At 38.9% G+C, this 13,052-nt stretch overlaps 1 protein-coding gene across 1 annotated transcript in view; it reads left to right on the forward strand.

Annotated features, from left to right (window-relative positions):
- The window catches only part of RPS6KA2 (ribosomal protein S6 kinase A2), a 140,460-nt gene that overhangs the window by 64,075 nt on the left and 63,333 nt on the right, over positions 1-13,052 (forward strand). The window contains exon 4 of the mRNA XM_063307655.1: positions 12,409-12,489. Coding sequence (XP_063163725.1) covers positions 12,409-12,489 — 81 coding nt within the window. The remainder of the gene's footprint in view (positions 1-12,408; positions 12,490-13,052) is intronic.

Consider the following 13,052-nt stretch of genomic DNA (forward strand, 5'->3'; position numbering starts at 1 on the left):
TCTGGTAATTCTGTTAAACAGTTCAACTGTTTCAATTTTTGTCAACTCAAGGATGTAGACAGATTGTTTGAGCAATATGTTTTGCCACTTGTTCTTTACATCATTGCTCAGCTTGGCTTCCAGTTAATAGATAGGGGGTTATTAGAGATGCTTTTGTTAACACCATAAATACCTCTCTGAGGATTAAACAGGATGCTTCCTTGTTTAAAGGAACTAAAGAAGTTTGTGCTGGTGCCTTGGGACATAGGCACATAGGCCTACTGTAATATGTTCCATGCAGGGCTGATTTGTATCTAGATTGGCAGCAAGGCTGGGCTATAGGAGGATTCAGAGAGACTGCATTACACCTGAAAGGCTATCAGTTTGTTTCTAGGTGAAATATGGAAGTTCTGGTTATTTGTTTTAAAGCCCTATTTGGCTTTAGAATGATGGAGTGATCGTTTTTTCACCGTTCTTGGTGGTAACTGCATGTGCAATGATCAATTAACATGTATTAAGGAGGATACTTTAAGATGAATGTACTCATGTTAATCTAGATTTCAAAATAGCTTTCCTTATGATCAGGATTGCACTAAAATATCTTTCGGGGGGGGAGTTGATTAGGAAGTTTATATTTTTTTTCTTTTCTTTTAATGTAAGGGGAGGGAGCAACTGTATTTAGTGCTTTTTATAATGTGCCAATGGAATGATTTATAGAAATGTTATTTTGGTTTAATATAGAGTAAGGGACTGATTATGGAAAATTGTTGTATATCCTTGCTGTTAAAAGTTGTAAGTTTTTTGTTTTTCTGTAGGTTTTATCTTTGCTTGAAACTTAATGAAATCCTTACAAAAAAGGATTGCACTAAAATAACAATATATTGCAATCAATATGAGATATGGAAGCTTAAAATTAAAACTGATTAGAAATGCAAATGTCTATTTTTTTTTATTTCAGTTGTATATTTGAGATCTTTTTTTTAAAAAATTCATCTTGGTCCTTGGAATGTAGTGCTAAATTTCTAAATGGTAAGAAATATTATTTTCGTGGTGAAGAATGGAAGGCAGTAATGTAATCATGGCATCAATCTATTGCTGCATTGTTCTGATTGCTTTCCTGCTGAACATTCCCATTACTGGCACAGGGATTATTTAACTGGGAGGAGGGATTTTAAATTAAAATCATTCAGAATTCCCAACGTGCACTACCATGTCATTTTTGGACTTAAAGGACAGTTATTATGACAGCTAAATTAAAGGTTTAAGTATGTGTTCTGAATTATCTCCTCCACTAGCAGTAAGCAGATCAGTAAATCAGTCCAAGTTGAGCATTTATTACTGTTACAAGCTGAGTGCAGTGTCAAACTTGTTGTTAGAATAAAACGTAAGAGCCCTGAGCAGGGAAGTTGTGGTATAGTGCAATCACTTTTGCTTTTCTTCCTCTTCCTCCACTGTATTGGAAAGGTGTAAATTTTCAATTTTTGTGAATAGTTTTCCTGTTAAATACAGTGCAAATAAAATACAATGCCACATTTAAAAAATATCCAGTAATGAACAGAAAATAAAACTAGAATAACAAATTGTGAAGCAGTGCCAGATTTCATTTGTACATAGATAGATGTAGGTGTAGATGCAGATATATTTGAACTTGTTTTTAAAGAGACTGAAAAATAAAAAAGGCTTTGCTTTATTTGAGGAGGAGATAAAAAATAAAAAGGGCTCTCCTTTTGGAGGAGGAAGAGGAGGCCCTTTCTGTAATAAACACTCACTTAGCTGGGACACTCTGAGTTTAAGGGCTGAATCTAGTGCGGTGGCAACTGGTGGTTCACAAGCCAAAGAGATCCTCTGCATAAACTTATCCCAGCTGTCTCCCAAGCCATCAAGAGAATGCCCGGGTATCAATTAACTTGGACATGTGGGAGGGAAAAGCCTAGAGTTTATATTCTGGGGCACAGACCCATAGAAAGGTTTTGACTTCTTTGTACTGCAGAGAGCAAAACCAATTGGGTATAAGGCTTCATACTTGGGTCCATGCATTACACTAAATCATAGTTGGCTGTAATCAAGATTGCCTGATTTACAAATGTTCCTAATCTGTAAACTGCATTTTACAACCATTACAATAGGATTCACATTCTGCTAAGTCAGAATTAAACAAATTATATAGTTTAGTACCAAACACAGCAAGCAAACAAAGGTGGCCCTTGTTATCTGTGACCTTGTTTCCACAGTTTTACATACAGTATATGTAGTTTGGGCCTTATTTTTTGTGTCTTTGCACATGCAAAAAATGTCAGATGATCTTTTGTGCATATGCAAAGTAAATGTTTAAAATCCCCCCCTTACTCTACATATGCAGAAAATGGATTCCATTCAGTGTTGCTGATCCATGCCATGCCAGAGACCATTTTCACATACTGCACTATTTCACTGCCACAGAAATCTACAGTGGATGTCTTTTACATCATTTATGCTTGAATAGGTTTATTCCTATTTCCAGAATTGATCTGACCAGCATCATTCATTAAATGAATTAAAATGCAGACAATAGGACAAATACTTTGGTTACTAAAATACCTTCTCAACAATGGTATGACTTTGACTGGTAGTGCTGTCATCTGTTTCCTTCCATGCCAGTGAAAAGTTCTGACAGTTGATATTCATCCTATCACCCTAATAATGTAAATCTGTAATGGTTGTCTAATCCCAAATACTCAGTCTCACAAGCTCGGGCTTAAAGATAACTGATTTATTAAAGGAATAGTATGCAAATACAGAGAAAGCTGAGAATGAGCAAAAGCGCGCCAAATACAAACTTAAAAGCTTTGCCTGCAAGCTAGTCCCGCCCCAAGCACCCGTCAGTACGCACCCCCTCCCAGGTGCTAGGAACCGTTACACACGCCTGGGAAAGTAACCTTGAACAGGATCGCAAACCCAAACACACATTCCAAAGCTCCAAAACAACGGAGGGCGGAGGAATGGAAAAACCCTGAACGAGCGAATGAACACGGAAAATAACTCGACATGTGAAACGTTACAATGTTAACAGAACATTGAAATGGGAAACATGACAAAATCATTGTGAAGAGAGCCTGTTATTGATGAAAGCCTAAAAGAATTCCTACTGTAAAACAATTCAGAATGGAAGAGATCCCTCAGGATCTTTTCTTTCTTTCATTCATGATGATGATGATGATACTGTATACTGTCTAGGCCCTAGAGTCTGTCACAACTGAGGTGGTAGTTAAATTGCATAAGTAAAATAACAGAAATGTTTTGCATCAAAACTATCGTTGAAAACTATGACGCCAGAATGGATTGTTAAATATTGGCTTGGGGGAGAATGTCAAGTTTCAAGAATTTTTGCATCCTTGATTACCAGTGGTAATCAACTTGCCATTTATTGTGTCAATCTCCTCCTCCTCTTCTTGCAATTAGAATATGATGTGCCTTGTAGTGGTTTTAATTCCTCTGCTAAGTTCCCAACCTTCAAGCTCATTATTTCCTTCCACACCATTCACTTACTCCATCTTGAGCTGTACGTCTGCTGGCTTCTTAGACTTACTACTGCTGCCAGGCTCTTAGAGGGGCAGAGCTTCCTGTATCTCTGCTGTTAACTTCATCTCTTCACCACCCTCTACCAGTCCAGCTGCCGATTCATTTCCAGGATATCCTCAGTTATTGCAACCTGCATGCTCCATAACAAGGAATAACACTCTACAGCAGCTGACTGTCCCAACTTCAGTCTCAGAATTGTTGTGATGCTGTTATCATGAGGTCTCTGTCTGTTGCTATTCTCTCAGGATCTCTATCTGCAACCGCAGTTGCAAAGATTCCCAGGAGTAAGCTTAATTCTTGGAGACTATATGGATATATCCAGAGGGGGAGGGGGCAGGGGGTTGTTGGCAACAATGCCAAAGTAATTTGCCTTTGACTTCTTCTGGGATTTTTAAAAAAAACTTTTCACTCCAGTCTACATTCCTAGGATTTCCTATTGATCTCCTCACCAAGTATTAACCAGGTTCTGCTTTGTTTTTTCAACAACATTCAAGTTGGGCTCTGTACTGCCGCCTCCTGTGACTAAAATTATGAACCCATCCTCAAGACAAAACAAAACAAAACAAAACCATACAACGTTTAGACTTCCATAATATTTTAACCATTTTAATAATTTGAAGGGACAGTTTTTTGCAGCTGCCCCTGTGTTGCTCTTATAGCGCTAAAGGTAAATCCTCATGTGAGTTGAACTAGAGTCCTGGTGACTTCATGAACATGTCCACATAGATTTCTTGGCAGCAATAAGGAACCACCTTTTTCTTTTTTTGATTTCCTAGTTTTGCCTGTAGTCCTGGGAGTTCTGATGTCTTATCCCACTTCGCCTTTTCAAGATCAGCCATGGTTAACAGCTGCTTTAGTTGTACGGTTGGTAGGAGCTGGAATTTGGTCAGTCTAGATCAGCATGGTCCATATTCTTAGGACGTAGAGTGACTTTGCTCTTCCTGGGTTCACAAGAAATCTGATTTTAGTAAAGTTGCTGAATAAACAAATAAAACAGACCTTTTTTTTGTTTTTAAAATTGCATGTGATACAGTAAAATGGTTGCCTAAAATCAACTGTGAAAATTATAAGTTTTTAAAACTGGTAAGGTTATGAGAATATCTGGCAGCTTTAAGAACATTAATTACTAGATCAAGTAGGACTCCAAAAGAATCATGAGCCCAGCCCTAAAAACAATGTTTAATAAATCATTTCAAAATAAATCAGATATAATCAACAGCAACATTGTTAATTTGGAGAAACATTAACTATGTAATATAATGGAAAAAGTCTTAACAAGAGGCAGCATCTGGCCAACTGTATCTGGGCTTAGAAGCTGAACAGGGCTGGCCCTGATTATTACTTAGATCAGCAGGAAATTCCAGAGATGGGAAATGACAGAACATCCCAGAAGAATACAGTGGCAAACTATTTCTGTACTTGTTTAAAAAAAAAACTGCATGGATGTGTCCATGTGATTACCAGACAGGATTTGATTGTGACTTGAAGAAGCCTTTACCTTTAATAAGGTGGAGAAGTAGAAACAAGATGGAAAATGTATTTATTTTATTTAATAGTACATGAATGCTGCACAGACAAAGGTCTGCTTCACTCTCAGTTGTCTTGGCTTTGGATTTAATCATACAAAGTGAAATTAAATATTTCATTTATCTGGAGAAAAGACTGAGTGTTAGAAAGCATTACTTAGAAATGCTAGGGTTGGGGATCTTGGAGAAAGATGCATCGACAAATAATAACTGGATAAAATTTAGGACTTGAGCCTGTTGAGAAGAGGAGCTTTGGGGTGGGCTTGGGACTAAAACGAACAAAATCCTTAATATTAATCATTTAGACTAATCATTCCCTGATCCCCAAGGTTTGTGGGTTGAGGATTTTCCCATCATTAGACCATTGATCTTTTAATGGAAGTGACAGGGATTAGAAATAGAGCCGTCTGAAATCAATTACATGCTCTGCCATTGAGCTGCAATCCCTCCTTGGATTTCATGGATCGTGTTTCACCTTTTGTTCCCTCTTATTTTGTTTTTATTCCATTACTAAAAAGAAAGTCATCATGATAACGGAACAGTGGGATGGTGTTATATAAAAAGATCATCACTGTGATAAGAACAAAAGGGCTTTATCCAAATGCCACTCCTGAGCTTTTTCTGTGGAAGTTTGATACTATTACATAAGAATGTCATTTCATAAGCTATTAAAATTGAAAAACTAGCAACCCTTATGTGAACCTGAACTGCAAAATAGCATCTTTCATTATATCATTTTTTTTTCTGTGCTTGTTAACAAAGCAGTGTTGAGTAGACAGTGATTCCCTAGGATGTTATTGCCATGTGTTTAGAGAATAACTTGTATTCCTCTTCTATCTATAAACATATTTCCTAATTTCTGAGTGGTCTGCATAAAATATTTTATAATGAGAGTGATAGTTGACTTCAGTTTCTGCAGTTGCTTTTCAAAAAAAAAAAAAAAACATCCAAACTGTTATGTAGCATTTCCAAGGGTATCATTTTATTATTCAAGACCAAATAGCACAATTCTAAAAAGTTACACAAAATGTAAAGACACACTTGATTTGGGAGAAGGGATATGGTGCTTGTACGATTGTCAGTCAGCCAGGACAAAATAAAGGGCCTGGCTATTTTGGGGATTCTGAGCTGTCCTCAGATGTGAATTGGCTTTCAAAGGGAAAAGACACAACACTGTGAAATTTTACATTCCAAGACACTTATTATCCATTAAGAAAGCCCGTATTATGGCTTGCTTGCTTGCTTCCTATAACTGCCTTACATACTCATAGATATCAGGAGTATGTGCAATAGGGATTAACTAAAATAAACATACCAAATACAATGTATGATTTTATTTACTAGACTTATATCCCAACTTTCTTTCTTAAGTCCAAAGCAGCATACGTAGTATTCTCTCCTCCTGTTTTATCTCTGTGAGGTTGGCTGGGAGTGATTGGCCCAGAGTCATCCAGTGACATTCCATGGCTAAGGTTGGACTAGAATTTGGGTCTCACTGCTCCTACTCCCAGACCTTAACTTATGAATTAAAATTAATTAAATACATATTTAACATCTACATGAGGCCTCTGGGTGAGGCGATACGATGGTTTGGAGTGAGGTATCATCAGTATGCCTTATATCTCCACCCTGGGCCACCTGACTGATGCTGTGGATGTCCTGTCCCAGTGCCTAGAGGCTATAGGGGTCTGGATGGGGCACAATTGGCTTCTATTCAACCCAAACAAGATGGCTTGGCTTTGTGTACTTGGGCCTTCTGGTGTCAAGATTTTTCCACTTTTAATCCTGGATGGGGTGGCACTGCCCCAGATGGACCTGGTGCGCAATCTGGGGGTCCTCTTGTACTCCCAGCTCCTGCTGGAAGAGCAGGTGGCAGCTGTGTCTAGGAGGGCCTTTGTGTACCTTCGGGTTGTGCACCAGCTGCACCCATTCCTGGACCAGGAGGCTGTGCTCACAGTCACTCAGGCCCTTGTGACCTCTCAACTAGATTACTGAAATGCACTGTACATGGGGCTGCCCTTGAAGGGCATTCAGATGCTTCAGCTGGTGCAGAATGCAGCTGCATGGGTAGTAAATGGTGTCAAATATTCAACACATGTAGCACCAGTACTTCATGAGCTGCATTGGTTACCTGTGTGTTTCCAGGTGCAATTCAAGGTGCTGGTTGTCAACTTTAAATCCCTTCATTTAACCAGGTTACCTGAGGGACAGTCTTCTCCCAGTTGATTCTACCTGTCCAATTTGGTCTGGCAGGTTGGGCATGCTGTGGGTCCCAACATGATTGAAATCAACAGGACCCACTTCCAAGCATCTTTATCTAGAAAATAGATGATATGCATTGTTATCCATGCACTTGGTTAACACTGTAGATTTAATTTGGAAATATATACAAGCTAAATTATTAATGGTTCAGCTAATTTATCAGATTTGGGGGATCCGACAAATAACATTCATGCAATGTCAAATTTATTGTAGCTTGCAAAGGTTTTTGGCCCAAAATGTTTTTAAGGTGCCATGGGACTATTTTTTGAGGAAAAAAACATGCAGTCTTGAGTATTTACTCAGTAGTAAGTCCCATTGCATTGTTAGGTGTATTCCAAATGCATATAGGGTTAAAAATCAGTAGACCAGTCCTGTGAGTTGGAGTTGGGAGGAAGAAACCATGATGGACACAATGATGTTTTGTGAGCCCATTTAGGTTTGTCCTTCTCCTCCACCACCACACACACCCCGCTGCTTTTCCTCTGCACTGATTTTTTTTCCTCCTCTCATTGGTTCCAGCAGGAGAAGAAAATCACACTAGCTCTATGAAAAGAACTATTTTTCTCTTGTTTCAAGACTGAGTCCAGGTAATAGGGAGGGGCTCGAATTGGACAATTACAAACCTTCAGCTCCCAAACATATTCTCTTTTAGCATCCTGTACTGTTAGAACTTTTAGAGGAGTAGACTTCCCTTTCTTCAGTGGCTCTCCCAGAGGAAAGTGAAGTTTCTGGCGTCCAGAATTATTGTCTTTCTAAGGCGGTGTTCCTCAGCCTTGGCAACTTGAAGATGTGTGCACTTCAACTCCCAGCAAGCCGGCTGAGGAACTCTGGGAGTTGAAGTCCACACATCTTCAAGTTGCCAAGGTTGAGGAACACTGCTCTAAAGCATGCCAAAATTGATTTTGCTTTGAAAAAGGCTTATGTCTAAACACCCCCACCCACCCACCCACCCACCTCCTACCCGCCAGTTACTCAGCAGGCATATTTAAGTCTGTAGACTTAACACTTTATCCACCCACTGAGGCAAATCATACCTGTTGAACTAAAGCACATCGTACAGCTATTAAAGCTACAGAATCTCTCTCAGGGGAAAATGTGCCAGTCTTTGAACATGAATGGCTTGCCTTGCTATAATTAAGAGAATACTTTTTGGATAAGCAGATACAGTTCCTTGCCCAGAACCACATCACACAATAAATTAACCCTTATAATACAGAAGCACCTGTGGCTTGACTTTTAGGATTAATATCCTTATCCGTAGGAAATAATCATGGGCTAGAAAGTCACGCCTGCTGAATATTTTGCATTATTCTGTGAAGTAGCTGAATGAAAACCAACCCGCTCCTGCTTCTAAACAGGCTCTTGGGTAAGTTACTAACATCTGCACTTTCAGTGAACAATTATACAACTTGGTCTAAAGTGCTTATGGCAGTGGAAATGCGTAACAATTACCACTATAAATTAATGTCACATATGCATTGCCTTCCTTGGCTGGCTCAGACTTGGCTGATCCCTTTACATGGCAAGGCTGCCAAAGAATCCTTATCATACATTACAAGTGAGGCTATTGTTGTTGCTGTTCTTATTCTAAGCAAATAATATTAAGGTTTGCTTATTTTTTTAAAAAAAATACAGAAACAATCTAGTAAGGATTATCATGGCAAATATCACCTACTTCATTCTGACCCAGATAATAAACAAATTAGGAAAAGTGAAAAGCGAACATGGCTTCTAGAATTCTTTCCAATCCCTTACCAGAAGTAGCTGTAGGAAGTGTTTATATTTTCTTACATGTAACACATAACATGTTCTCTGTGTGTGTGTGTGTGTGTGTGTGTGTGTGTGCATTTCTCCCCAGGGACTAATTAGGATATACGCTTGTGCGTCTGTGTCTGTGTCTGTCTGACTGGCAGAGTTGAATCAGGGTAGGTGCTATGTGTTATCTGTGCATGAGGGACTGATCTAGGCAAATGCATATTGTTGTGTTTGTGTGTATGAGAGAAAGAATGTTTGTACCTCATTAGAGTTGTTGCTTCTCTGTGCATGGGTTTGTGTGTTGGTGTGTGTGTGTGTGTGTGTGCAAGAGAAAGATAGGGAGAGAGATACTAATAAAGTAGGAAGCCCAGGGCTGGCTGCTTATGCTCAACTCTCAGTCACCTGGGGAGAGGAGGGGATTTGAGAATGGAGCAGTTGGTAGCATTCAAAGCTGCTGACCAGCTGACCCTCCATAGGAGGGCATGGGGGGGCTGTCTGCAATGTTTTTCTTTGTAGCCTCTAGTTGGATCCAGCCTGTTTTCAAACTCCATCTTTATTTTGATGGTGTGTCCCCTACACTTTATTTGGTCATCTTCTGTTCAGTTTTCAGAGTTATCGTGTTGATAGACAGACAATCCCAATCCCCTTGATATAATTTATTTCCAATATTTGTTTGGGTACAAAGACCAAAAAAGAAATCAACCCATTTTAAAAGGCAGCAGGTTACCAGAAGCTTCAGAGCAGTGGTCTTTTTATGATGCAATCACCCTACTGCATTCATAGATTTTCAACAGAGTGTCTTCTTCTACATTTGGATACGCAGAGATGGCAGGACTATACTGCTCACCATTCCTGGCCATTGGTCCTACTGGTCATGGATAGAGGAGATTGCAATTGACCGTTTAACCAACTTGTGATCATCTTCAATTCAGCTATCCTCAAGAAGTAAAAAATATGAGCCAGTCAGGGCTTTCTCCACCTGATCAGTGCTTGCCTGGACACTTGCTTCCCTCCCCTGCAAAACTAAGTGGTTCCCCCTTTTCCCTAGTACAGCAACTTTAGAAGTCATCTCCTGGTGGAAAAGGTGAGGCATGAGCTCACCGTGCAAGGTGCCCTATAGAGCTACATGTCAAGCATTGTTTGTAAATTGGAGCAGGAGTGATAAATTTCACTCCCAAGGCACAGAGCAATAATCCTCCAGCACTGCCTTTTGATTTTAGTTTTCCAGGTAAGAATGAGACTATTATAAATATATAATATGAATATATACAGTATATTTAACACCTGACTGAGACAGCCAATCTAGGAGGATATCGTGGTCAGAAGCATCTGCAGGATTTCATCAAAATGATGAAAGCAACATCTCACTGGGAGTTCTGCCCTTTCGTACCTGTGTGAGATGTCACAAAACACTACAAAAGGAGTGGAGGTGACAAAACTACAGTTTTTGTCATTCCCCACCTCCACCCCCATGATGCCTCTAATTCTGATTGATGGTATTGATAGGGCACAGAGGTAAAGGAGAATTTACTTAATCACATTCATCCTGCCCTTCTCTCTAAAAAGACATAACTAGACCTGAAGTCTGATGGAAAAGGATCTTCAAAAATCAGACTTTGATCCAAGAGCATCTGGAATTGTCTAGCACAATAACCAGAACACAAATTGTTCCATCGCTTTCTACATAATCTAGGTTCAGATTATATTTCTAGCAGTCTACACAGTTTCTTTCAAAGTAGATATCACTCTCTCAAAAAGGAATTGACATCTTCCTTGCAATCTTTTATAATTTCCTTTGCAATAATAGGCAGCAAAAAGCTTTTCAATAGTTTCTTATGTCTGTTTAAGAAAGGGCAGACTTGGATACATGCTGTTGGGTGCTTATGATAGCCCTTTATGTGGCAAATGCTCTGCTTTCAGGTCTTCAACCAACATGCTACAGGCCCTGGCAGCTTCTCAAGAGGTCCCCTTATGGTTGTGACTAGCAATCCATGAAGAGACCCCAGCCTGAGGAACCTCATGCTTCCATTCCCAAGGGAGACACCCCCAGACCTCAGAAAGAAAAAGGAAATTACAGCTAGCTGCAGGCTCTCCCAAACCCATATTCAAATCCATACACACAAGCACCACTGTGTGCTGAGTTAAATATTGTTCTTATATAGTTTGTTTTGGAAATAGTACTTTAAAGAAGGGTACTTAATACAGTAAATACACAACTCCATCCAAATTTGGATCAAGAGATGAATAGGTTAACTGGGATCATGTGACATAATCTAATAGCTACGGTATGGCCAATTACTCTGAAATATAGTTAGTCACTGCTATGATGCATCTTCTGTGTCATTTTGTAAAATTAGTTTGAATCCAGAAGATGCTCCCTAATTATATTTCTCTCTGCTTGCTTTATCCGTACCAGTTATTACTGTCCCTCTCTGCAAGAAAATAAAATTCATCTCCTCTGCCTGAATTTTTGAGTTTTCTTTTTTACTGATTGTTTGGAAAGTGCAATGTTTTTATCAAAACTGTATCCAGGAAATGATGTTCCATGAGTCATCCTGTCCAATAACATTAGATCAGAAAGCATATTCAAATGCATTTAGAAGTGACCTCCAGCTGGTACCTTCCGATACGATTTAATGTTGTTATGTATTCCTGTTCCCCCAGGCAATGAGAATTCCAGAGACCATGTGTTAACTGTTTGTTTCTTTCAAATGAAGGAACACGGGAGAGTTAATACTTATTTCATTTATCATTATAAAAAAATGTCATAACTGAAGCAAGTGGATTACTCCAATTAAATTGCAGCCCATGAAATCTTGGACTCTGTAAGGCTTACATCTGAGTAGACATTTACAGGATCATGCTGAAAGCCCATAGAACTCTAGAGAATGATTAGATCAAAAGTTCCATCTCTCTTTCTTTCTCTATTTAAAATGCAAAGTGATATTTTAGTATTTCGTTGCCGCTTCTCTTTAGCTGATCAGGTAAAATGTTGCCAGATCATTTTAGACAATTAACAACCTATCAACCTAACAAGGGGTGGGAAAGATTACTATTCTAATAGTATAATTGCTGTAATGGGTGTGTCTAGCAAGAAATAAATTGCACATTGCATGTATTTACAAAAAGGCAGGAAAGAATGGTTATGCATTTTTAGGAGAAAACTGTTCAAGTAGGGACAACTTTCTTTGTTCTTCTGACTAGAGTAACAAGTGGCTTGTTTGCAGTGGGTCCAGCAATAGGAACTACCATTAATCCAGCAAAGTTCTGGCTGTATGCTATTCTGCTGACATTTTATTATTGATATTTTATTATTCTTTTTCTCTAGTCCGAGATCGTGTACGATCAAAAATGGAAAGAGACATTTTGGCTGAAGTGAATCATCCTTTCATTGTAAAACTTCATTATGGTAAGATTTCTCTAACATAGGTTCAAGCATGGCCCAAAGGCCACAAGGAGGAGGAAGCAGAGTGGGACCTTTTCTTCCCTTTAGAGAGGGCTTCTCAGAAGCTGAGGACCAAGAAAAGAGATTACATTCTATGAGCATTTACATTTAGCTGACATGTTAGTCTACTCATGCAACAAGGCAGAGTCTTCTAGAAGCAGGAAGCTTTACATGTCTAGTAAAGAATGTTTTATTTTAGAATGCTTTTAGAGACTTTTAACTCAAGCCTCTGATTTATCAGTCCTGTCTTTCCCCCTGCAGTTTTATCAGTCATAAGAGAATGGGGAATGAAATATGGCTAACTGGTTGTAAATAACTCCTGCAAAGCCTAGAGTAGAAACTTGTTTCACTTGCCTTGCTTGTGTTAATAAAACAGTAAAAAAAAAATCACAAGAAGGATTTTGAGTCTGTGTGTTGGATCAGATCCCATGACTCCACAAACACCTGTGACAGGTGATAATCACCTTTCTCTATTTCAAGAGAGAAATAGAGGTACTTTCAAGAGGTACTTTCACAGAGTTAATTTA

The sequence above is a fragment of the Candoia aspera genome, chromosome 1, assembly GCF_035149785.1.
Source record: "Candoia aspera isolate rCanAsp1 chromosome 1, rCanAsp1.hap2, whole genome shotgun sequence".
NCBI lineage: Eukaryota > Metazoa > Chordata > Lepidosauria > Squamata > Boidae > Candoia > Candoia aspera.